The sequence below is a fragment of the Ornithodoros turicata genome, chromosome 7 (genome assembly GCF_037126465.1).
Source record: "Ornithodoros turicata isolate Travis chromosome 7, ASM3712646v1, whole genome shotgun sequence".
Taxonomy (NCBI): domain Eukaryota; kingdom Metazoa; phylum Arthropoda; class Arachnida; order Ixodida; family Argasidae; genus Ornithodoros; species Ornithodoros turicata.
This window is the reverse complement of record NC_088207.1, coordinates 24,123,878-24,149,387: the sequence shown is the minus strand read 5'-3', so window position 1 is coordinate 24,149,387 and position 25,510 is coordinate 24,123,878. Positions and strand designations below refer to the sequence as shown.

The 25,510-nt window shown below is 47.0% G+C and overlaps 1 protein-coding gene and 1 long non-coding RNA gene across 2 annotated transcripts in view; one reads left to right on the top strand and one right to left on the bottom strand.

Annotated features, from left to right (window-relative positions):
• The window catches only part of LOC135400371 (beta-1,4-N-acetylgalactosaminyltransferase bre-4-like), a 367,240-nt gene extending 357,309 nt beyond the window's left edge, over positions 1-9,931 (top strand). Inside the window, exons 3-6 of the mRNA XM_064632217.1 lie at positions 2,725-2,912; positions 3,974-4,096; positions 6,097-6,198; positions 9,327-9,931. Of these exons, the coding sequence (XP_064488287.1) occupies positions 2,725-2,912; positions 3,974-4,096; positions 6,097-6,198; positions 9,327-9,501 (588 nt within the window). The 3' untranslated portion in view covers positions 9,502-9,931. The remainder of the gene's footprint in view (positions 1-2,724; positions 2,913-3,973; positions 4,097-6,096; positions 6,199-9,326) is intronic.
• LOC135400375 (uncharacterized) overlaps positions 1-25,510 on the bottom strand; it is a 199,634-nt gene that overhangs the window by 160,136 nt on the left and 13,988 nt on the right. The gene's annotated exons all lie outside the window — the stretch shown is intronic.

Below are 25,510 nucleotides of genomic sequence, written 5' to 3'. Positions count from 1 at the left end.
CTGGACGAGAAGCGTTACCTGATCGTGATCGACGCTTTTAGCAAGTGGCCTGAGATATCGCATCTAACGAGCACCACGGCTGCGCACACCTCCACTGCCTTCAGCGAAATGTTTAACCGAAATGGCTTGCCGGAAGTGTTGGTCACCGATAATGGCCCGCCTTTCACCAGCAAAGATTTCAGCCGGTTTCTTCAAGCGAATGGAATCAAACATATTCTTACTCCGCCTTACCACCACCAGTCCAACGGGTTATACGGATAATTTTGTTCGCACTTTCAAAACGGCTCTTCGCCGCTCCACAGAGGAGGGGAGTAAGGACACTGTTCGCGCCTTCTTGTTCAAGTATCGAGTAACACCGCACGTCACAACAGGACGTCCGCCCCGCGAAATGTTGAACGGCCGACATTACCGCCACACGTTGGATCTTATCGGTCCGTGTCAGCCGTTCGTGTCTGCGAAAGTTGGCGCGTCACGGGACCGCCAGAGGACGAACTTTAATAGGAAAACGCGGAACAGGAGTTTTCAGATAAATCGAAAGGTTTGGATGTTGGACCCTTGCAAGAAGGCGCACTGGAGAATCTGTATCATTGTGGCTAAGCAGGGATCGGTCATTTATGTATTCGAAGATGAGCACCAGCTTCGGCATCGGGTGCACAAGGACCACATCAAGGGGCGAAACTCGGTGGAGTCTTGGGAGGACCAGGCAATTCCCATTGCCGTTTCTCGACTGCGTGAACGGTTTCCTCCGCCGTTACCTCCTCCGGAGGCACACGCATCCTGGGCGCCCGAGAACGAGAACCACCCGAGGGATGGCGGTGCCATCGGTATCGGCATCGACCGTCGACCACCACCGCATGTAACTGGGTCCGGAGACAATGCTGTCCGGCGTTATCCCACCCGCACACGGAAAAGCCCGGAACGCTATGGCTACAGCTGAAGAGGGAGGGATGTAGTAGCCGCGAAGAAGGGGTGCGTGCGTGCACGTAGTTCTGTTTTTGTTTTTGGTTTCCTCAGAAGCGGCTGCTTCTGTTCATCTCTGTTTGCTGCTATGTTGTATTAAATCTTTTATCACTTTTGCTACTGGCAAGTCTTGGGTCATCTCAATATGGAAATGGAAAAGTTGAATCTTTACATTCGATAATGCGCATCACAACATAAAAAAGTGAAAGCACTATGCACGCGTACATCTTGTCTGTGTCGTCTGCTATTGGCAAAACGTATTGGCCTTTGTACGAGATGTGTGCTACGCTGACCAGTAAATAAGGTTAGTACCGAGAACGGGAAAAGTGCACAGTAGAAACACGGACACAAGGGTGACAAATAAGAACAAGCTCTCACTATGAACACTTTATTAGAGAAATTTGTTGGAGGCTTAAATGAAATCATAACATGGTGATCCACAACTGCGCCCCTACGTGGGACCTGTTCTTTTTACACAGAGAAATAGCTTATATGTATGTACCAGTCAGCATGTTGTACTCTGTATCTGAAAGCGACATGAAAGCGGAGCTGATGCATATGCGTTCATGCTGTCGGATATTCCACTGTCTCCTTCCTGAGTGTACTAGTGCGTAGCTGAGTAGGGAATGCATGTGTGCGTCTCGACTCAATTTCATGTATTCGGTGTATACCAAGTTGTCCTATTCCATTCCGAACCGTTTACAACGCCATTTTGCAGCCCTTCTGCACAGACGTCGCTTCAATGTAGCTTTCACTCGATGATTCCGGTACATGATTAGATACTGCGTAGCGGCTTATGGCGTCTCGAAGAACATCGTGCACGTACTTGAAGAATGTGAGCTATGCGAAACCACGGCCTCTTGGAGAAACAGAGGTGCGGATGCATCGTACTCAGTTGAATAGCATCAGCTAGAAGCTCTTCAACTTGGCTGCAGTTATAGACACTTGTCAGAACCCTGTGTAACACCATCGGGGTCTTCATAAGATTATGACTCCCTGACAACCACGTGTTTGCACCAGACACTTTAGTGTTATATTGTGCCTTTCAATGAGTGCTCTTTTCTTCATTGCGCCCTCTGTTTGTTCTGTATTACAGTCACCCTGGACCGCTCAATTGTTCTCTGAACTACATGACTCATCCTAATGTCTCACATGTAGTGGGGTAGGATACTGCAGTCCCCAGCGCTAAATCACCCATGTCATCCTCATCATCCCCCGTATCATCACTCGTTACTAACACGAATGTGAATTAAATCACATCAGCACCGGGATGTACCTCACATCCCAAGTCTGGTACATACGTATTTTGTGTGTGTGTGTGTGTGTGTGTGTGTGTGTGTGTGTGTGTGTGTGTGTGTGTGTGTGTGTTGTCGCATGTGTCTTCTTTTCTGTATATATATTTTATTTTATTCATTTTTATTCATTTTATTTTATCGCCGATTATTTTATTCATGCGTAATTGAAACGCTTTCAAGGAATGGAGCAGCAGACCCCTGATGGGTATCACCCAGCTCCAATGTTATTTGTAAATAAACATATTTTCTCTCTCTCATCCTCATCACCTACCTCAGCACTATTTAATTTCCTTATATAAGAATCATTCTGTTGTTGTTGACGTAGCAATTACCAATGTCTTTTGGGAGCCACGGTACCTCCTAAAAGGCACCACTATTAAAGACATCTTTTCAGAAAATATGCTCCGTTGTTTTGTATTCGAAATCTGACAGACAGACTACACATATCTGTTATTTCTGTTTCTCGCAGTACGGCAACGACACCTTCAATAAGGGGGTCCTGATGAACGCCGCCGTTCGGGAAGCCTTCAAGGACTCCGACTTCCATTGCTTCGTATTTCACGACGTGGACTTAATCCCCGAGGACGACCGCAACATGTACTCATGTCCGCCGAGTCCTCGACACATGTCTGTAGCGATAGACAAGTTCAATTACACGTGAGTAATCTAAACTATAAGGTGTTTGTGAAGTGAGTAGGATTGGTATGGTTGCCCAGTACTCGAAGTCGAAAACCGAGTCGGACCTAGGATGCTAAGAAAGCGTCTTAAATTTTGGGCCCACATGCGCCTCGCAGAGCATGATATGATACTAGAGAATTTTAGTACTTCGTACGCTATCGCCCTTGCGTATGTAAGGGATAGCGTTGATGGTTCGGCGCACTCTCATAACAGAAAGAGAGCTTCGCGCAGTGCGCAGAACCATCAACCTATTCCTTACGTACGCAAAGGCGATAGCGTACGAAGTATACTTGAGGTAGCCTTACAGCGTTCAATTGCGAAACAGAAGAACATGCTCTTTTCCTGTTTTCTTCATAGTTCACGTTTTCCTCCAGACGGTACATGACACGCGTTTGGTAACTCATCAAAGTATCCCCCTTCCCCTTCTCTGTCTCCCACTCCTTCCTGCTGTCCTCTCTCCATCTGTTAACTAACATGGAACTTAAAAAAAAAACTTATCTCAGCACACAGATTCGAAATGCCGGACGTCGGTGTCAATGTGCCAGGCGGTGTTAAGAGAAATATAACTATAATTTTCATATGTGCCTTTTATTGAATGATGTATGGATTTACATTATCGTCGTGCTTCAATCAATAAAAAAGGATCTAGGCAACACATTGAACGGTTGAAAATGAACTGGTTGAAGACAGCCGTCGTTTGTACTTTGCCTCGATCATTTGTGAACATACCAGCATATCATCAACATATCACGTTTTTCAACAATTCTAACCTCACGGCAGGAAGTCCATTGCTTTTTTATTTTCTTTACTCTCCGTTTTGTAATCAAATTATTTTGCTGGCGATATCAATGTCAGCTACCGTACGCACCATGCCCTCCCTCCCACTTCCACCTCCCACGGGTGACGTGCCTCAGGGCAGGCAGATTGGTCGTCTACCCAAAATTCCAAAATTACCTTTCTCCCGACATCAAGGACCAATGAACAAAAATCGAATGCATTCTAACGATATCATAATAATTCTTCATATTTGTCCCTTTCAGGCTTCCCTACCAGTTATTGGTAGGAGGTGTGTTCGCCATTAAGGTAGAGCATTTCCTGAAAGTGAACGGCTTCTCAAACCTCTACTGGGGTTGGGGAGGAGAAGACGACGACATGGCCTACCGGTGAGTCGCCACACATTTTAGCAACCTCCGGGCAACATGTTGCCGACAACAGCAACAACAACAGTTTATTTGGGAGATAATGAGTGCGGTGTCCCACCGCAATGAGCTATGCTCTTCCGCCTGGGTCGCGGTAATTGGTCGTGCCATAAAAACTGCAATCAACGTCATCGTCATCAGAGAAGAGCCTCACAGTAAGGACCGCAGTCCTAAATTGAATTGGATTGGATTGGATTCATTTTAAAGAATTGTGTCTCCACTAGCCTGGAACCGGCAACCGCAGTTCACTTGTACCGATGACAAGGTGTAGAAAGGTGCCCAGGGAGGTTAACAAACCTTTTAGGGCGTGGAACTGGTCAGCCGGATCTCACCATGGACTGAACAATTTCGTGATAGTGAAAGGGCGACAGTAATGGCTGATTTAACGGCATTATAACTCTAGTCCTGAAAGGATTATTAGTGTTGGCAATGGGGAAGGACGTGTTCCCGATTTTCAAGGCGACCACAGGAGTCCTCTTGTCGCAATGTCGAACTTGTCGATAACGCAACTGTAAATGCGACAGCGAGTCTCACCCGATGAATCAATGCAGCGAACGAGAGTTGGATTAACTCTAGCAAGCACGGTAGGAATGTCAGACGCCTATATTGGCGCGAGGCGACGTATTTCATTACGAATTGAACGACGGTCGCCTCGCACCTCTCAGCAGCGCGATACTCGGCCGGCTGCTGGGAGAGATAGAGAGCTGCTTCCGCGGGGAGAGCAGCCTCCTCAACCATTTTCCGCTATAGTCGTGCTCAACTTAAGGAGGAAAAGAAATCTTGTCCGTCACCTCTCACGATATTACTGCGCCACAGACAGAAGGGCTGGACACAGAGAGGTCACGCTCGCTCCTCCGCGAGATAATGTAACCCATCATACTCACTCTGCTTGCGTATCGGCTATTAAGGCTGGCCACATGACACCACGCTACGTGGTGGCGCTGCAGTATTTCTCTTGGCGCGCTATTGCGCCTCCTTATCTCCAACGGCATACGTAGTTGACGGACTAGATTTCTTTTCCTTAACCCTTTAACTGGCGCAAATAGAACGCATGGTCAAATAATTTTTTAAATGCATTTATGAAGCTTCAACAAGTCATAAAAGTGTAAAAATGCAAGCACCAGGTCGCTGCAACACTCCGTTTAGAAATTTCCACAAATTGTCGAGAAAACAGTTACAGGGCTAACACGACTATAGTGGCGCAATATGTAGTCAAATTTCTGTAGTCGTTACTACCGCGTGGCTATCGTATATCCGTGCAGTCAGAGCCGCGGATGCCGTTATGTACGCCGACTCGCGTAACATCCTTGCTTGCCGGGATGAAAAAAGAACGTTCTGAAATCCGCGCGGAGAAAACCGACCCGCAATTTATCCGCAAACAATCATTAGTGTCAGCAGTGCGATTCGAACCCACACGCTCTGATTGTAATCAGAAGGTGCTGGTTCGAATCCCACAGCCGGTGCCTTTTCTTCAACTGTCATCATTCAACTGAAGTATGCAACTGGGCGTTGCGAGGCGTGCGTTGTGTTTGTCCTTCTGTGTTTAATTGCCTCATACACCACAACGAAGCGTTAGTGTCTTCTCTTGCGTTGCTCTGCAGTTAATCGCAATTATTCGTCAAGCGTAGACAAACAGATTGACTGATGAGAAGTAAAAGTATTTGTAAGTAAAAAGTATTGCATTTGGGTTATATAGATTTTTTCCTTCTTACAATTGCAATGAACGCGGATGTGCGGATATACTGAATACCCGCGCGGGTGCAGGTGCGGATACAGCAGTCTCGAGTACTGTGGTCGCGGATCTTACAAGCGCGAGTCTCAATCATGTCGAGCGAGTTAAATAATGTCTCAATTACACGTGCGTCTAATTCACAACGTGTCTGATATTTTCGGTTTGATCAAGCAAATGTAGCTTACGAAAAGTACGAGAAAGGTTATTGACTCTATTATTCATCCCGCTACAGGATCAAGCACAAGAAGTTAAAAATCATCCGCCCACCTGCCTCAGTTGCGAGGTACACAATGATCAAGCACATTCACCGGCCGGAGTCGCCAAACAACATCAGGTACGTCTGTCATTCCCAGACGCCCACGTCCGTGTTTACTTACCATGTTTACAAAGGCAGCTAGTGCTATCAATCCTTTCACAAAACGTCACTGCTCCCAGTTTCCATGGAAGCGATCGAGTCATTTGCGTCAACGTCTTTCTGTTTTAACGGAACCACAAAGAAAACGGCGAAAAGAACTGCGTCTTGGCATTCCATCCTTATTCGTCTTGGCATTCCATCCCTATCAGACAAATATTTAGCTTCGTTGTGTGGGCGTCTTCCCTGGCGCTTCCTCGAAACACTGTAAGGCAAATGTCGGCGCAGTTCGCTGTGAAGTCGCCCCAGGACGCATGATCCTACAGAGAGACACGCCGCCATATCGGCATGCAGACCGCTCGGCAGTAAAACGCCACTAACCGATCAATGAGCCTTGCCGTTTCATCTCCGATATTCGATTACCAGTTTGGGTACCACACATTGCGTAAGAGCTGCGGCTTCTCAGGAGACCAAAATGCACTGGCTGATTGACCGCCTCCTTTATCCGCTTTCGTAAGGCTCATTTGTGCAGTCGCAAACTCAGGCTTAGGCCATTTCCCGCCGCCTGTGGTATTAATGGAGCGTACACCTAGCCTAGTAACTGACCTGACATTTCTTGTTAGGTTGAAAAATAACGGGAGTTACCGACAGACAGAGAGCTGCTCTGTTTTCTTGGGTCCCGAGCGAGAAAGCAAGGACTCGTTCATCTTCGTACAACATCGTTGCTTCGTTACAAGGGCTGTGGCGGTTCGGATGGGCGGCGCTCACAGGAGAAAGGCGCCGTCCAGACGTCAGCGGCATTCCTTTTCTCAAGGACGTGCTCTGGTTGGTGGTGTAGGGAATGACGTTTCCGCCTTTTTCCAGAGAGGGGAATTCCGTCATACTCTCAACATCCGGCGTCTGCTCTGTGTTCCACCGATGAACGGTCAAAGTACGCCACTATTTCCCGTGGCATTTTCGATACCGCGGTCAGTGATCCACGAAGAATAAAATCCACTGATCTACTACCGCACTGCACGAAATATGAGGACGAGAGAAAGATCCTAGACAAGCGTTTCTCCACACTGGACAACCGGCCGCTTACCACTGCGCAAATATTCTCGATGTATGGTCTACAGACGACAAATGCCGCATGGCCGGTAGGCTACCTGCTACAGTTCCTCAAGGCCGCAAACCTGCGGGACCTGTCTCACGTGCGCTCCCGCTCATCTTCATTTTCCTGTGTGTGATTTTGTGCGTGCGCGCCTGCGTGTGTGTGTGTGATTTTTTCGTTTTTGGTCCGGTGAATTGTTTTAAGAGAAACTAGCCAAATATTGGCTTACCTCTCCCTCAACACTTGAAAAGAAGACAAATAAAATGACACTCGATAAATAGACTGGAACAGATCTTTAAGCACTCTTAGTGTTTCACAGCCCAAGCATGTCCTGCAGTGTTGCTATGATCAAATTTGCTGGGGGGCAATCTCGAGCTTATCACGACGGAGTAAGCCACCGTGTTTTAGCACCCAGAATTCGCGAAATTTGGCAGCCGCGAATGTGTGTCCTGTGCCCGTCGCGCGAGAAATTGAGTTCGCGAAATCGAGGGTCTTACAGTAAATACGCAGTTTCAATATTGGGTTACACATCCCGGCGAGCGGCCATGCTCTCCCGCTTTCCTGCGACACGTACTGAGCCATTGATTTTCTATTCTGGATTATCGCCAACAGGAGAAACGTGTATATAGCAGTAAAAGTACGATAAAACCGCCAATATAATTTTACTTTCACTCTGCGCCGCGTCGTAAAGTAAAGCGGGGAATTTTATTATTTGGCATCTTTTCGCGCCGAAGTAAGTGGAGGAAGTAAAGAGCCTGCTTCAGGAAGTGAGTCACATTTGACGCGCACCGAGCAACATTGGCCAGCTTTTCAAGGCAAGTGCTCGTTAACTAGAGCCTTGCAGTCTGAAAGGAGTCGCCGAGTATGGGGTGGGTTGATGTCCGCGGGCGCCCTGGAGCTAAAGCCCTTCGTGCGACGCTTGAACACACACACTTTTACAGACACCATTTGCGGGGGTGCATTTAAGGTCGCTTCGATGCATGCGTGCGTACGCCGTGACAATGCAGAAATGTTGTTCATGACATCCGCACATCTGTCCAAGATCGAATCTCTTGTGAACCAGCCATATCGAAGTCCCAACTGCAAAATTATTCCAAAACTTCTCCGCACTATTGCTAAACAATCAATCAATACTGCCCACACGCCGGTTCTAGAGATTTCGTCGGTAAGCCCTGTCACAAGAGATTGTCCATCTTATCTCTTGACAAGAGATTTCGTCGACAAGGTCTGTGGGGTCTCAAATCTGCCAGCTCAGAATTAACTCTGGCAACGCATTTCCTACAAAAAGAGGATCACAATGCCCTTTGATCTGACGATTAAAAATAATGTAAATGTTATCTAAGATCTCATGCAAGAAATGATCATCATCTGTTGTACTCTTAGAGGGCTGTTCATTACCCTAAATTCTCCCTCTGTCGTTTGTCTGGAGTCTGATATATCGAACATGTCCCTTCTGCTTGATTAGCTGGGCCACAAAACCTATAACTCTATAAAGGGGACTAACTCGTATTACGTTTATGCGTTGGCGCATAAGAAATTGCATGCTCTTCCCTTAGCTTTCGAAAAAGACCACACATAATGTACACTGATGTTTCAAGCTAATGGACCTCTCCCTGTTTGTAAACAAATGACGTCATAGTGTTCGACAGCGCCACCAATTTGGTAGCGTTGGACTACGCTCGAAGCTAGGGGGCGAACGAGGTCGCGCAGAAAGCCACAGTCCTGATGGGATTACGATGGTCTCTGAAAGGGACGCGACCTTCGGTCCTACTTTTCTTTTAATGAGAGGCAACAAGAGCCCATTCGTGGAACCCAGCCCTCCCCTTCCGATTTGTTTCGGTTTCAGTCCGTCTACCTACGTCATGACGACATTTCTCCGATAGAGGTCTATTGCACATAGTTCATCCGGGAAACGAACCTCAAACATGAAACACCTTGCGCGTACCACACAAATGCAACTGGATTCAGTGAGCATCAGTACATGTTCTGTTCTTCTACATGACTTCCTATCTTGCAGGATGGCCCTGGTTCGTATGGCCTGGTACCGCATGAACCGTGACGGACTCAGCACCGCCAAGTACCGTGTGGTGCACAAACGTCATCTGCCCCTCTACACACACCTGCTGGTTGACATTGGCCACAATCACAAGTGGCACTTCTCCGGCACCCAGAAGCTCATCATCAATCTATGACCCCGATGTGCCCCCTCTTCCCTCCGGTGTCGCCTACGTAGTGTCACGCGGACGAGTCGCTCTCTCCTTTGTACGGAACATGTGACATTGCGAAGTACCGGCGCGAGGGGGCGCCACAGCAGCAGCTGCTGTTCAACGGGGGACGAGGATATGCTATCAAAGTTTATCTTAACTCTTCGACGGCTTCGAAGCACGCTTGCTATTAACTACAGCTCTGCCTGCCTTCTTCTTAAGCGTCCAGTGTTTGGATCGGACAAGGAAAGGACTTCGTACGCTTCAGTGTCTTAAGTGTGCCAAATGAACAAACTACGTGAATGTGTCGCTTAGGAGTTCTGAGTGCGATGTATGACACGGGTGCGTTGACGTGACAGTGTTTTCGGTTTTGCCCGACGTTCCTGGCTTTCGTAAAGCGCATTGCTCTGATTAAAAGTATTTTGAAATTTACACGGTGTAAAGACGTGATCTTCACTTTTGTTGACAGAGAACGGTGCAGGTTCGATTATCTTGGCTTCTTGGAAGGTCTACAGAGATAAACCTGAAGGCCTTACGCTTTTGGACGTCTACGCAGGCAAAGACCATTTTACTCGTCGTTCAGCGCATGCGACGTCATTCCTAAATCTTTCACTCATAAATTGCGACGCAATGGACAAGCTGATGCTGTTTACTGCACCGTCCTACTGCGGTGACAGCAAAACGTGCACTCGGTGCATGACAGCGTTGCGGCGAAGGCAACTGTTGGTGTTAGTTGCTTTGGTTGGTGACACGTTTTCGGGATCACATTTCTTTGGTGATGGATGAATAGCGAGGTTTACAAAGGAAAAAGAAGGGGAAATAAACGCAAAGGGAAAACGAAAAGTCTTTTGTACGGCTCGCGTCAAAGTTAACTTGGACAACGCTCCAGCCTGCGAAGCGACCCTGGCAGCGCCTATAGCAGAAAACAACGCCTACATAACGAGGGTCACACCTCTAACTGTAAATATATTACCAAAACACAATTAGGCGTTATTTCTACTGAGCACCACCAAGGTCCGCAGGCCGGAATGGCATTCAAGTTAACTCTGATGCGAGCTGTACAACACACACACACACACGCGCGCGCGCGCGCGCGCGCACGCACGCACGTATATGCAGGGTGTACCACGCCAACTGAAGCAAGTTTTTAGGAAAACCTGGTGCGCTGGCTGCATACCGCTGGCACTCGTCTTGTGCAAGTAAGAAAATTCCGTATTTCCCGTTGTGAATGCTTAATTGCATCCTCACTTCTTCATTTATTGGTGCTGTTGTTGAACTTAAAGGGGCACTTAAATGCAAAAACAACTTGCTCTCAAATGAAAGTCCGTGTTTCAATTAGTGTATTGCAAGCAAAATTAGTTCAAACGGCACTACCGTTTAGAAGAAAAACGCAATGGTGGTGGTGGTGGTGGTGGTGATAGGGCTTGCCGTTGTCGGCCTCACGTATGTGGGCAACGTCACGACTCACGCCCTAGGGGAATGTGCGTCCTGGGCCGACTTGTAAGGGAACTGTGCCGACGCAATGAAACGCAATGAAAACAGAGCCGTCTTTGGCGGCAACGAATGGGACCCCCCGGAGGCAAAGATTGGCGTCATCCAATGAGACAGCAGGAGAAACGCGCGCATATAGCTATCGTGGCCGTGTGAATTTGGAACGGGCCCGATCGTAGTGTTCCGTATATACGCGGCATGATGCGCACTACTGCATTTTTGAATACTGATTCACTGAATTGTAGCCCACAACAGTTCTCATGAATGTTCCACTGACAACATTTATCTTCCCATCCGGACAGCGACGACAGTCCGCATCGCGAATCGCACTACGTTTTTCGCGGAGACTGCTTCATGGCGTGGCACGTGCGTGCACGCGCAGCATGAACTAAAAACACCGATGCACGAGCTGAACGACATTCACTGCTTAGAGCCGAAGCAAGAAAGAGTCCGGTATAATTTCGATTGTAGCTCCGTAACGGAATCAAAGTTTTGAATTATGATAACAAGTACGAAATTAACATAGGGTGTAACGCGATATGAAATCAACTTGTTTTCGCATTTTAGTGCCCCGTTAAGGATTTATTTTGATCCCTTCTAGAGCCTACATATCAACTGGGAGTTGTAGATCCGACCGCGTTTGGTTGTCCCTTTAAACAGAACTTCACCACGCATAACAGGCTGAATTAAAGGGACGGTTGGATCCGGAAACCCATTAATGAAGCAGATACCACTATGTTCGGCATCGACCAACAATGTACTTGGCTATTTTTTCGTCCGAAAAGTTCTTAGATATTAAATAAACGAATTTTGAAGATCAACGCTGCTTCCACGACTGCAGAGGCTCCGGCGACGTGACGCCACTCCCTAACCCAAGGACCGGTATTCCTTTTCTCACGGTCGCTCCCTCATTGGTTCTTAGGGAGTGACGTTCTCTAGTTTTTCCAGATAGGGAATTCCGGCATACTCTCAACATCGGTCGTTCACTCTTGTCATCAGGGGCGGATCCAGACCCTCGGTTTGGGGGGGGGGGGGGAGTTCCTTTGTCGGAGCGTGTAGTGGGGGAGGGGAGAGAGGGAAACCCAATGTACAAGCTGACGTTTTGAGGGGCGATTGCCCAATCAAAGGAATAAAATGGCACTGTAGTTTCGAAATTGACTAGAACGGATGCAGCCGTCCCTTTAAGGCCAATCACGGTACTGAATGACACGTGATTATTTGATGACTTGATTGATGATAAACTGAATGTGTAGAAAGCGCGGGGCGTACGCGTTTTTTTGTGACGGGAACATAACTCATAAAGTGTCACAGAATCGCGTCCGCCTCCCCATTTCAAGGCATGAAGAGAGGCGACAAAGGGTCATTCGGGAGTATGGTTGGTTGCAGTGGTTCTCAACTTATGCTGCTCGAGGGAACCAGTGATCGTGCCAGCACGACCTCGAGGAACCTATTGCACTGGGGCAACTGTGTGAAGTGTGTGCGGCGAACTAGATGTTGTATACAACCAGCGGCATGACCAATGTCGTTCTGAAGACTGGGAGGTGGTGGGTTCGAATCCTCCCACCGGCTGTGCTGTCTGAGGTTTTCCCTGGGTTTTCCGAAGACTTTCCAGACGAAGCGTCGGCACAGTTCCCCCTGAAGTCGGCCCCGGGCGGACACTAGCCCCCTGTCCCCCACTTGTTAACTGCTGTCCTCTCTCCGTCTGCCCACATCTGTACGCCGCTCATGGCCACAGTTGCATCGCGGCGCTAACACGGAATAAGAAAAAAAAGAAGTTGTACAAGTAGGGAATTGTTCTGTGTCACTGTCGAATAATAATTTCTTCATTTTTTTCTGGTTTCGTCGCAAGATGTCGATTGAGGTTTGTCGGATTCATTCAACTGTCTCGCAATACTTTGATGCTTGTAAATGCCGAGTTCATGTAGGCACTAGAGTAGCTCCGATGTTTCTCCGAAGTAGCTTTGCATTTCCAAGTGCTTGCATGCTTTCGAAACACAAGAGAAAAGCAAAAACGTGGTGCGGATAAATTGACGGGTTCAGTTGCTGGTCGACCCAACCGATGAGCTCCTTGCAGACAGAACAGCTCTTGCTTTCTGAATAGCTCTGCTTTGAGAACTTCTCTTTGCAATGACCGTCAGCTTCGGCAACCTGATCCTGCGATATCTATGTCAATCCAAATCCAAAAGATCGTATCTCGAGCACGGTCCGATCACGGGGCTGTCGGAGAGGGAGTCTTGGTAGGGCGCTCAAGTTAGACACGCTGGTGCTGGAACAGTACCCTGTTCGCGGAACCTCAGGACAAGGCTCTCAGAACCCCGGTTGAGAAACACTGTGGTTGAGAAACACGCGCAATGAAATGCTTCCTTTCGTGATTCTTTCTTCGAAGCTTCAAAGAACGCTCGCAATGTTTGTATTAAAAATTTGAAAACAGTTACTGTACTCTTTGCCGCATTGACAAACGCGTACGAAATGCGATAACATTGCGCGCAGGAATGCCTGCTCTGACATAGAACGATTTGGTGCATAGCGCAAAAAAAAAAAAAAGAGAAAAAGAAAAAGGCTACTCTCCGCTTACACAGGATGCGTCACGTAAGGCTGGCCAGAGTTTTTTGAAATTCGCGATTTATTTTTCTTTTGGAAACGTCGTTGAATACATCTATTCCCGATAGGACCTACTCAAAAGTAGTGGTGTATCACTAATTAGTGCAGCCGTTAATGAACCTTCATAATTAATCTTAATAATTAGTGAAAATATGTTGACCGCGTAATTGGTAAAGTTGTACACCACAACCCTGTGGAGCCTAGTCCGCTAGAATTGAGACCACAGCACTTTTATGTGCCCTAATAAAAATACGCGAAAATGAACAATTTTCGGGCGTTACGAGAGTTGTGCGGCCACTTTCTCCTCTCCCCCTCTCGGTGTCACCCTTTCTCAACTGACATCAGATGGTCCGCAAAGCATGGAGCAAGCCGCTTTGTGAGGGGGAATAGTGGCGCCGATTCTCAACCAACGTTATCGCCAAAACGCTACCTTTCATTTTCTTCCCTCCATTATCTTGTTTGAGCATCAACATCGGGCATCGAGCATTGAGCGGACAACATCAACGAAAGGGTCTATGGAGATAATAGCCCCCATGCTTTTTGCTGCCCTTCATGCAATAGTCAGCGGTATGCCGCACATGAGAAGTTTATCTGAAATTCTCACCAGCTCCGGTGGCGCAGCGGTAACGCGTGCGCTTGGAGACTGGGAGGTCCGCGGTTCGAATCCGCGGGCCGGCTGTTCCGTCTGGGGTTTTTCCTGGGTTTCCCTCAGATGTGTAATAGGCGTATGCCGGCACAGTTCCCCTGAAGTCGGCCCATAGACGCAGTTATCCTCCCCCCGAGCGGTCTTCCACTTCACCCTTTCCTCTCCTCCTCTCCACCACCTTTCCCTTCCCGAGAAACATGCCGCCTAATCAGGCAGGCAGACCTCTCGGGTTCCTCCCAAAACGACACTCCTCCTCCATCTGAAATTCAGACGCTTTTGTACTATACTGACCCCGCTGATGAACTTTGTACTGGTAAAGACAATAAGTGTCCTCAAACTACGACTCTCCAGAGGAATTGCAATGGGCTTTGCTATAAGCTAGGAGATTTCAGAAATTTTGTGCATCGCGTTGCATTTCCGGTGGTAGCGTTGAACGAACCACGGATGCCCGGCAGTGTGCGTATCTCGAAAGGACACAAATGCTGCGCCATTACGTTCGCCTAACAACCAACCAACGGTTTCGCCGCCTGTTTGCCTAACCAACCCAGCCTCACTTGGAAATTTACAAACAACAGCGTTATTCATTATTAGTGTACGCGGGTCTTCCGGTTGGCCTAGTTCCCAGGAGTTGGGTCCGATATGGGAATTGTGGTTTTACGTTCCTCCGTGCTTTCTCGTGTTTCCGTCCGTTGTCTGCGCAGCAACCCCGCCGTTCAGAAGGACGATAACCGTGCTTTTTAGTACAGGTTTAATGTTTGTAAGCGGACACCCCGCTCGGGAAAATCCTAGATCCGCCCCTGCACCGACCTAACCAACGCTTTCGCCGTCTGTTAGCCTAACCAACCAATGTTGACAACGAGATTTCGTCGGCACCCGTTGTCAAGTGCTCTCTCGACACGAAGTTTTTCGACGTTTCATCAAGCTATTATGCCGTTCCGCACTTACGTCCCCCGGCATAAGCTTTTTCCAGTGCACTCCAGCCCTCCCTGGACTTTGCTACTGCCTCGGGTGTTCGCGAAAGTACCGGGTCTCGCAGGGAGAAAGTTAGTGCCCTCAAGTGTTGCGCGTCAGCAAGCTCTTCAGGTAATGCACAGTCAGAGGGGCAGAGCGTGCATTTTCACGGATGTGTATACAATGTGCCAGGATCCACTTGTGCATATATCAGAGTTCCACGCGATGATCATGGCGATACAATTTATAGAGGCACGTATATGAAGGGCCAAAATCATGGGTTGTTTACAGTGATCCACAGACCGGATTGCTAGCATTACAAGCGCTGGGTGGGTCAGCAGGTCTTGTTTCAATCGTACACGACGCCATTAAGACTTGCAAAGCGTGTGTAGCACAAGGACATGACATCATCCTTCGGTGGATCCCTGGCAATTCCTGCATACCTCGGAATGACGCGGCAGATGCAGCGGCTTCCCGGTCACATCAGTCCTGTCCTGTTCGTAAGGTGTATTTTACCCCACTGACACCCGTTTAGTGTTGCCAACTTTAACGAAGAGACTAAGCAGAGACCTGTGGCTCAGTGATTCTGCAAGGCCGCCACTGATCAGCCACCCAGACTTTTAGTTCGTGGTCCCAGCCTCGCTCCCTCGGTCCATGGAGACCCTAATCCACCGGTTCCGTCTTAAGGTCCAATACAGCCCTCGCTTTTAACACATGACCGGAAAAGCAGCTTCCGCAAACTGCTCCATGTGCGATGTTGTGAAAGATGTCAAGCACATTTTGATGTCCTGTGGTCGACACTGAAGCTCGTGGCCTTCTATAGTCGGAGCTGGCAGCAGTGGACGGCCGTCCGCTCAGTGTTTCAAAAGTACTTGGGCCCTTGAATCACAGTCTCAGACACCGGGCGTTCTCCGCCGTAGTGAAATTTTTCCCGGACATGATGCAGACAAGAAGTTTTGAGTCCATGAGTGTTTTGTGGGTTTTTCTGTTCGACTGTTTGCGTGTTGCGTGTTTGCGCGTTCTGTTACATCTCAGTGTGTGCGCAACTGTTTTATCGGAATCACCGCCACCACTAATCATCATCATCATCACCATCCTCCTCCTCCTCCTCTTCGTTGGCATCATCATTACGGGAGTTTTCCACCAAAGTATCTAGTGCAAGTGATGTGGAGTTGCAGGCCTCACACTAATGAAGCCAAAATCTCCATTTTATTTTTGCTTAATACCAAACCACACCAAGACACTATCACATAGCTCTGGGCTCAGGTCCGAACCCACGTGAAAAGTGCAATACCGTGCACCAAGGGCATTCGGTGCGATTGTCATTCGCTGGGAATGTCATTCGGTTTGCAGTGTGACAGGGGTATTAGTACCCCTGAGTAGTGAGACAGGAGTATTAGTTAGTAGAGAGGAGTGCATCTAGGGCAGGAACGTATGTGGTCTTTTGGTCTTAAAGGCATGTCATCTGACTGAGCTCGAATTTTTGCCCTGTGTTGGAGGATCCGACGATTTAGACACTGTGACGTTTGGCCGATATATTGCTTCCCGCAGGATATCGGGATGGAGTATATGACACCTCTTTTGCATGGAACAAACCTGTTGCAGTGATTCACTTGACATCATCATTGAGCATCATCATCGCCATCATCCTGCTCACCTTCATTGCCATCATCATTCCACGAGTTTTCCACCACAGTAACTGGCGCAAGTGATGTGGAGTTGCGGGCCTCACATTAGTGAAGCCAAACTCTCCATTTTATTTTTTCTTCAAACCAAACCAAACCAAACTTGACATTCTTGATTGATTCTTGGCAACACGCGCTACACATTCTCGCACCTAGACATTTTTCATATGTGCTGTGTACTCACGAATCTTCAGAGACTGATACTTCGCCAGGAGGAAGAAAACATGCCTATCATTCGTTCCAAATGTACATTATCAACTATGAAAATTGACCGAGTATGACATGAAATCATTAACCCTGGTAAACTGCGGCGATCCTGTGTGAAGTCGTAGACGCTTCAACATCCGGGTTCTATGCTTATCACGAATAAATTACAGACCATGATGGTAGATGATTCGAAGATTTTATTCTTTTCAGGTGCTACGTTAAGCTGTACTGTTAATGTTACTGTTTACCGTCGTCCCTATGGGGGAACTGACCATAGCACTACATTCGTGTTGGCCAATAAGGAGTCCCTTCAGGGATGACGCCGCTGGAGTCTTGAAGTTGTTTTGCTTCCGCATTTCACGACACGGCGACCGCATTGGAACTGGCGAGACTGTCGTCCAAACTGTCTGATAATTTTTCGTTCAGTTAATAGACGACTTCAGAAAATCTCAGAGAGAGCCTAGCGTCACTTTGAACTATGAAAACTTGCTCATAACAAAGGAGAAGAAGGTCTCCAAACCATTTCGGCTTCTCCTTTCTGAGCCCATTGTCTAGGTCAGCGAAAACGAAATATGAAGGGCAGTCCTCCTATCCGCATCACAGTAATCTCCCAGGATACAATGCGTGCGCAATGAGCGCTGGGATTTCCTGAAATCGTCTGTTGATCGAGCTTGTTCGTCCGCGTGCTGTGTCGAACACCGGAGGCGCCAAGACGGGAAAGACAGGAAACTATCGCCGAACTTTCCCTAAATTATAGCTCTAGCGCCGCTTTGCAAGAGGAGCGCTGTTTTTGCTCGCTGTAATATGTCGGAGCAGTCCTGAAGGGTGATCCATGCGCTGTGAGTGACCGTACATGATTTGCGTGCGGCGCAACGACAAATCCTACCATAGATTGCAATGGGCCTCGTGCAGAAACACCGGCTTCGCCTGGGAACGCGTTCACCTCTTGATCAAAGTCACCGTACTCTTTGGTGCTCATTTCTGAACGTCTGGTCGAGTGTAATGGCTGCATGCTTTGTCATACGCCGCTTCCTGGCATTATCGGCCGCACGCCGCTTAGTACGTTCTTCATTTTGGGTCACCGCGTCTGCATCGCCCGCAGCGGAATCTCCGGTTGCAAATCATGTACGGTCACAGCGCATGGATCACCCTTCGTCTGCGGCAATGTTGTCTATTTCGTACGCGTTTGGCAATGCGCCAAAAATAGAGTGTTTTTCGTTTTTGCTGCGTTTCATTTTCTGCTATCTTTGTTTCCCCTTGAGTACGTCTTTGATTTTCCTCCGTTGTCGTTTGTACTGGTCTTCTGTCGATATGCTGTGCCCGCTTCCTGTGTACGGAAGCCTGTTCTGTATGGATCCAGGGAGAGACGCCCTTCTTCCCGTTATGCGGATGCCCCTTTGGGATGCAAGGATAAGGATTTCTTCTCTCGCTGGCTCATTGTTGAGAGATGACTCGCTCTTCTCAACTTACGGTCTAAGAGCAGAGGGAGGGGAGTAATGGCAGGATCGGCTCGCCGTTGTTGGCCACACAGAAGTGGGTAAGTTCTGTCCCAGTTCGAGCGTGGCTGCGTATTCGTGGACTTTGGGTTCCTTATGACAAGTTCAGTTGTAAGATGTGCCCCGAGAAGGATACCCTAAAGCACGCATTTCTTTACTGTCGGGACGCAATATTCTTCTGGGATGTCTTCCGGAGGGCTTTCCATGAAGATATCTACCTGTGTCCGCGCACTATAAGGTTATTTCCTGTTAGACCTGGGGAAGACCTTCCATGTGGTGCTCTGATCTTGATTAGCTCGTATTCTCTGTGGATAGCGCATCGAATATGAGATCATAACGATCCTCCGGTTGGGTCCTGGCCTTTGTTTTTTTTTGTGTTTTTTTCGACACTATACAGCATCACTCAAAGACTGAAACCGCGGTACGGAACCGAAGACCACTTGGAACTCAATTTTTTTCATGAACCGTAGCCGGAATGTAACCGCAATTCACCATCGGCAATGGACCTATCCCTGTTTACAAACAAATGACGTCAGATGGTCCAACAGCGCCGCCACAAGAAAGCCACGTTTAAATATAGCTCTTCATATTGTAAGTTTTTTGTGCAATTCCTTACATATTATTGGTTGTATGGCCTTGTTCTGCTCCCTTCTACCGGTAGCCCTATCTTTTCGGCAGCCCTTTCTAAAGATGGCTACCGGGCGCTTCCCTCTTCAGGGATCTGAACTGCACGAGCTTCGCTCGGAGTGCACATTGAGTCTCTATTCGCCTCTCCAACTACCTATAGAGGCGCTCGCGTCGTCCTCAAGATGGCGGAGAAAAGAATGATTGCCGATGAATAGATCGCCCTGCTTCATGCCTTCTTCCACGAGACACGCTTCAACGATTGTACAAACAACAAACTTTATTACGAGATGGTGACTGGGGAGTTTCATCGCCAGGGGCGATGCTCTACCCCATTACTGCTGGCGCAGCGGGGAATGAAATAATCAGCCCCTTCACAATAAGGATCGAAGTCCTATGGTGTCCAGAAAGGTGAAGAGAGCCTTGAGGGCAGAGCGTTGGTGGGCTGGATGTGGCCAGGGACCAAGCAATTTTGTGTATATACATATGTATACGAAATCGCGGCGCCTCCTCACGTGCATTTGTTTTCATCCAGTAGCAGACGACATTCGAGAGGGCGCCACATCTCACGCATCTGTGGCATTTGTATATGCAGTTTTAAAGGAACTGCAAAGTGAATGACAAACCTGTAGAAACTGTATGGCTTTCTGAAAGCTTGTAACTTGGACACTTCACATACGTAATAGTTCTGCTATTTTCTCACTAATCGCATTTCAAAGATTGCTGCACAAAGCAAGCTAGCGGACTCCAGAAGCGCCCCAACCCTGAGGCGACTCGCGCGCCATCTATTGAAAATGCAAGCAACTAGACGATACATCAGACGAGATAGTGCGTTTCTCGCGAGTGCAGTATGCAGTTCATTGCGAAGGTGTACGGCTAGTGTATTACGGAACACAAGAACGCAAACAATTCGTCAATGCGTGATTTGCGTTCTTCTGCGTGGTACGCATTCACGAACTGTTTGAGGTCATTGTCAAACTCTTTCCACGGAAAACCCTGGTTCGCTACGTCAAGCGCGACGTGCTGTGCCTTCTAAATGGCAGTCGTCTTCGCGACCTTCGTAACCTCCAAGACCTGTAGCGCCCGATTGGGTACTACACAGTTCTTCCTTGCAATTTGATATATCGCTTTCTAGGTTTATATATATACACTGATGATTCAGGGGGATACGGATGGACACGTCAGTATATAAGCACAGAACAGGTAAAGAAAGGATTCAGAAGCCTTGAGGGAGAGTTAAAAAAAATAATTTATTACAACTAATTACGGGAGAGAACTAAGGTTCTTAGTTCTTAGTCTTGCATTCCTTAGTTCTCTCCCGTAATTAGTTGTAATAAATTATTTTTTTAACTCTCCCTCAAGGCTTCTGAATCCTTCTTTACCTTCTCTGTGCTTATACAGTCGACCCACGTTTATCCGGACTTCGTTTATCCGGATCCTGCGCTATCCGGACAAAAAAAGCCTAGGGACGGATTTCTCCCCATGTGTTTCGCCCTCGTTTATCCGGACTTCAGTTTCCGGACTCGGACTATAAAATTCCAGGGAGCAGAAGTGACTAATACCCAACAGTCGGCTTCAGTTATCCGGTCATTGTCCAGGAAGGGCACTTGGCCCACACCTAGTCAAGCGAGGTCTAGGACCCTGGTCGTGGCCTCCTTTTTACTGACACAAATAGGGTGTTGCTAGGAAGAATTTTCTCCCTTTCCGACTTTGCACGTTACACAAAAGTAATCCACTGAGCAGCCTTGTCATTTCAGATTGAGAAGGTCCGCAACGAGGATCCCTGCGCTGCAGTCACAGGTGACGACATCGTTAGAGTCGTCGCTTCCGATAGTGTTCAAGAAGAATCTGATTATGAAAGCGAGGATGCACCAGCTCTGACGGTAAAAAAATGCGCGGGCGGCACTGAGAACAGCCCTAGTATTTTCCGAGGAACAAAACAATATTTCGCAAGTTAATGCCATTAGCAAAGGTTTGCAAGAACTGGATGCGTGTATTAGAACGAACAGATGAGAATGGATAGTTTTCTGTGTAATGGCCAATAAAGATGTCGTGTAAGGATCACTCTCGATTTTCGTGTTTCACTTATCCGGTTCCCCGCTATCCGGACATCTTCACGGGAAACGAGGCCGTCCGGATAAACGCGGGTCGCTTATATATGACACGTTTTTTGAAACACCCTGTATATATACAGGGTGTTTCAAAAAACGTGTCATTCGGACTTTATAAAAAAACGGGGCGACGGAAAAATACGGGGTAAACGGCACTTGTGTGGCAACTGAATTTGCCATCTCGCAAAAATATTTTCATTTGATTTTAATTAAAATAAATTGAATTTCTTTAATTGAACTCCAAAATTTCCCAAGTCAACCTAACGTTTTTTTTTACAGAATTAGAGAGCCGGTAGCGAACTTAGTCAGATCCACCAAGAAATCCTCTCGATATTGCAAATGAAACTGCCCCAAAAAAGTCCCGAAATTGAGGCTTCAAAGTTTCGGGTATTCAACGGCGCACCAAATCAGACGCAAGGATTAGTGGAGAGGAGGACATGCTCCTGCCCCCATGAAAGGTAGAAGGTCGAAAAAAAAAAACACGCCGGTTCGGCGATAGCTTCGTGGGGGCAGGAACATGTCCTCCTTTCCGCGCATGTTTCGGACTGGTTTTGTGCGCCGTTGAACACCCGAAAGTTTGAAGCCACAATTTCGGGACTTTTTTTGGGTAGTTCCATTTGCAATATTGAGTAGATTTCTTGGTGTATCTGACTAAGTTCGCTACGGGCTCTCTAATTCCGTTAAAAAAACGTTAAGTTGACTTGGGAAATTTTGGAGTTCATTTAAAGAAATTCAATTTATTTTAATTAAAATCAAATGAAAATATTTTGGCAAGAGGCAAATTAAGTTGCCACACAAATGCCGTTTACCCCGTATTTTTCCGTTGCCCCGTTTTTTTTATAAAGTCCGAATGACACGTTTTTTTTAAACACCCTGTATATATATATCGTTGTGTTCGATACTTTCAGCAAGAACAAAGCGATTTCATGGAGAATCTTTCTGTAGTTCCTTCTCAGGTTTGAGGGCGTTAAAGCGCTTGGGGCTTTCAAACAGCAGCGGTACAGCGAGCAGAGGACATAGAGAGGCGGAACTGTCTCAAACGCGTTACGTTGTACTTCAATATCACGTGATGTCTGTACGCCAATCCGGAGCAGACTCCAACTTTGTTCTTCGCGAACGTGGAGGGTCGCCACGTGTCAATTTCTAAAAGTGTTCAAAATTAAATTAGTGCGAAAATTATGAATAACTGAGAGGTGGTGACTTGTGTGTGTGATGACACAGCCAAGGTCTACACGGTGGTACCTCGAAACATTGTGGTTATATTTCACGTTACCCTTCCTTTAACATATTAGTGAGTTCTAGTATATCGTACGTTATCCCCTTTGCGTACGTAAGGGATAGCGTTGGTGGTTCTGCGCACGCGCAGGACATAAAGAGAGCTTTGCGCATTGCCCAGAACCATCACGCTATCCCTTACGTACGCAAAGACGACAGCGTACGTTATACCACGGTCCTTCAATACTTTTTCTGGTCAGGAAACTCCCGCGAAAAGTTCGCTTAGGGCGCCCCGACGACACGTGGCGGCGCATCGTCGCTCGGGAGGAGACTTTCGTGTCCGCCGCTGCCTGCGCGTATCGATTGCATGTGTTTCTGCGGGTGTTTGGAAGTGAGAACTTCTTCTTTTGTGGTGCTTGCGTTTTGCGTGCGTAAACAGAGGTTCATTTTTTAAAATATCCTTGAAATTTACTGCAATCTTTGCACTCTGTTCGTGTGTAAGAATGATCTACACAGATGAAGGAGACTGATACGAGCACGCAGCATTTTCGAGTGACTATATTCCTCGGAGCCTTAACTTTACGAGAAGTGAATGAAAGTATTTTTTTCTTTGCCTACAAAACAGCGATGACCTGGTTATACGGGAATAAATACAAACCATTCGCTAATAGCCTTATTGGAGGTGTACTGCGATGTGCGTGATTTGTGGAGCATCAAACACTATAAGAACCGTAAAATTTTCAAATGATAGGTCTTTCAACATGATGTCAATACAATAACATTTCTTATGGTACAACTTGCGAGGAAAGATGCAGCAGTAAACGAAGTTAGCTAATACCCGTTTACTCGTTTATGCACCCGTTTACATAACGGCTTATATATTCGTTTTTGCCGAATCGGAAGCGGGGAGAGGGAGGGATGATGTTTTCACTTTTTTACCTTTTCATTTTTCTTTTTCCTTTCTGATCTGCAATACGTGAAATTTTTCTGCGGCCTATACACTACAGACTGTAGAGCTCATTCATGCCCGTGTATAGTGCTACGAAATATCGTTTCTTTGGCTTCACCATTACTTTCAAGCGAAAGACTGACTCATTAAATTTTCTGCATTTCTCCTTACTTATCTCTTTCCGGTTATTATATTTATTTGTCACCAGATACTGCAACGTTTTTCTTGTAAATGTAGTTCTTGGCCAGTCCTAAAATTTATTTCCGAGCTATGAGAACAGTGGCGGCTCCCACATAAAACTTCGTTCTGTAGCAGCACACGCCGCTACAATTTTATCATTTTAAATAGTTTGTTCATTCGAACGTCCTGGAACTGATCTGACTGATACGCCGAGGCTATCTCCAACGCGATGAATTTGACACCTGAATCTCGTCAGCCAATTTCTATAGCTGAAAAGTGCTATTAGGGCCACACTTCTGTAAGCGGAAATTCTATCCTGTTAATTTAGTAACCCGGCTTAAATCATGTTGGAATCTCCTTATTACAACTGGTTGGTCAGTCAGTCCAAGCCGCAAAAATAGTAGAAATACTTGAAGGGTTCTTCAGAAATATTATCATGGGATGATGTGCATTATGTTTAAAGGGAACGCATGAGAGCCACTGCGCTCTTAAGTCGATACATCTTCCCAAAGTGTGTAAAGATATCTACAATACGTTAATAGTGTAATATAGATCAGTTATTGTCAAACCAGCGGCATGGCCGAGTGGGCTAAGGCGTCCGCTCGTTGGTGGTAACCAAGGTCGTGCTGAAGACTGGGAGGTGGTGGGTTCGAATCCTACTGCCGGCTGTGCTGTCTGAGGTTTTCCCTGGGTTTTCCGAAGACTTTCCAGACGAATGTCGGCACAGTTCCCCCTGAAGTCGGCCCAGGACGCATACTAACCCCCCTGTCCCCCACTCCTTCCTGCTATCCTCTCTCCGTCTGTTCACATCTGTACGTCGCTCATAGCCACAGTTGCTTCGCGGCGCTAACACCCAATCAAAAAAAAAAAAAAGTTATTGTCAACCACATCGAAAAACAACATAAGTTTATTTCTTCACCGAAAACGATCGAGTCATGCGATTTATAGCATGTGTATCCCCCGTCTCTCATACCACCAGAGACGACTTTCAGGTGATCATGATTACAACGCAGGATTTCTATAAGTACTTCTTATGAAGTCTTATGTCTTCTCTGAAATAGAATCACCTCGTAATTTTATTTCTGCTCAGATTGCAACAAACTGCATGCTACAAGGAAAGCACGCGTTTGGAAAGTTTCGCCCTCACGAAATAACTACCGAAAGCGGCATTACTTTATAACACACCACTATAGTTTGTGTGATTGTGTAACAGAATGAATCAATATGTTTCTCAACCTTCATTGAGAGATATGAGTGAGAGTAAAATCAACATTTTCCGTGCCAGAAAAAGACAACAACGAAAGTTGCAATCTACGCGGAAAATCTGGAAATTTACGCTAACTGAACTAAAATGTGCGGGCTGAACCTATTCGAGAATTATTTCTGCCCTAAACCCGAAATGAACTTTAAAAAGTAGCTGATCAAATCTTCCCTAAAAACACGCAGCGCTATGGAAACGTCGTCTGCTCCACGAAGGTGTCTCCTCCCAAACGACGCGATCGCCCCATGCGGGAGCAATTGTCCCTAAGTGACCTTGTCTATTGTATTCGAGCGGAGTTTCCAGACCAGAAAGAGTATTGAGGGACCGTGGTTATACTAAAACTCACTATTATCAATAATTGCACTGCCCGCAGCACCAGTAACTTTACTGCGTCTTTTTTTGTTTCTCTTCTATTTTACTTTTAATTGTTTATTTGTCTGTACATACAGAACGTTCTTAACTTCAGCTCCCCTCCCCCTCCTGTGACGAGGGTCTTCCGATGCTCCTGAAAGGAGGAGAGGCAAAGCAAAACTAGAGTCACTAAATAAGCTACGCTTCAGAGTATCGACACTGAGTTCCA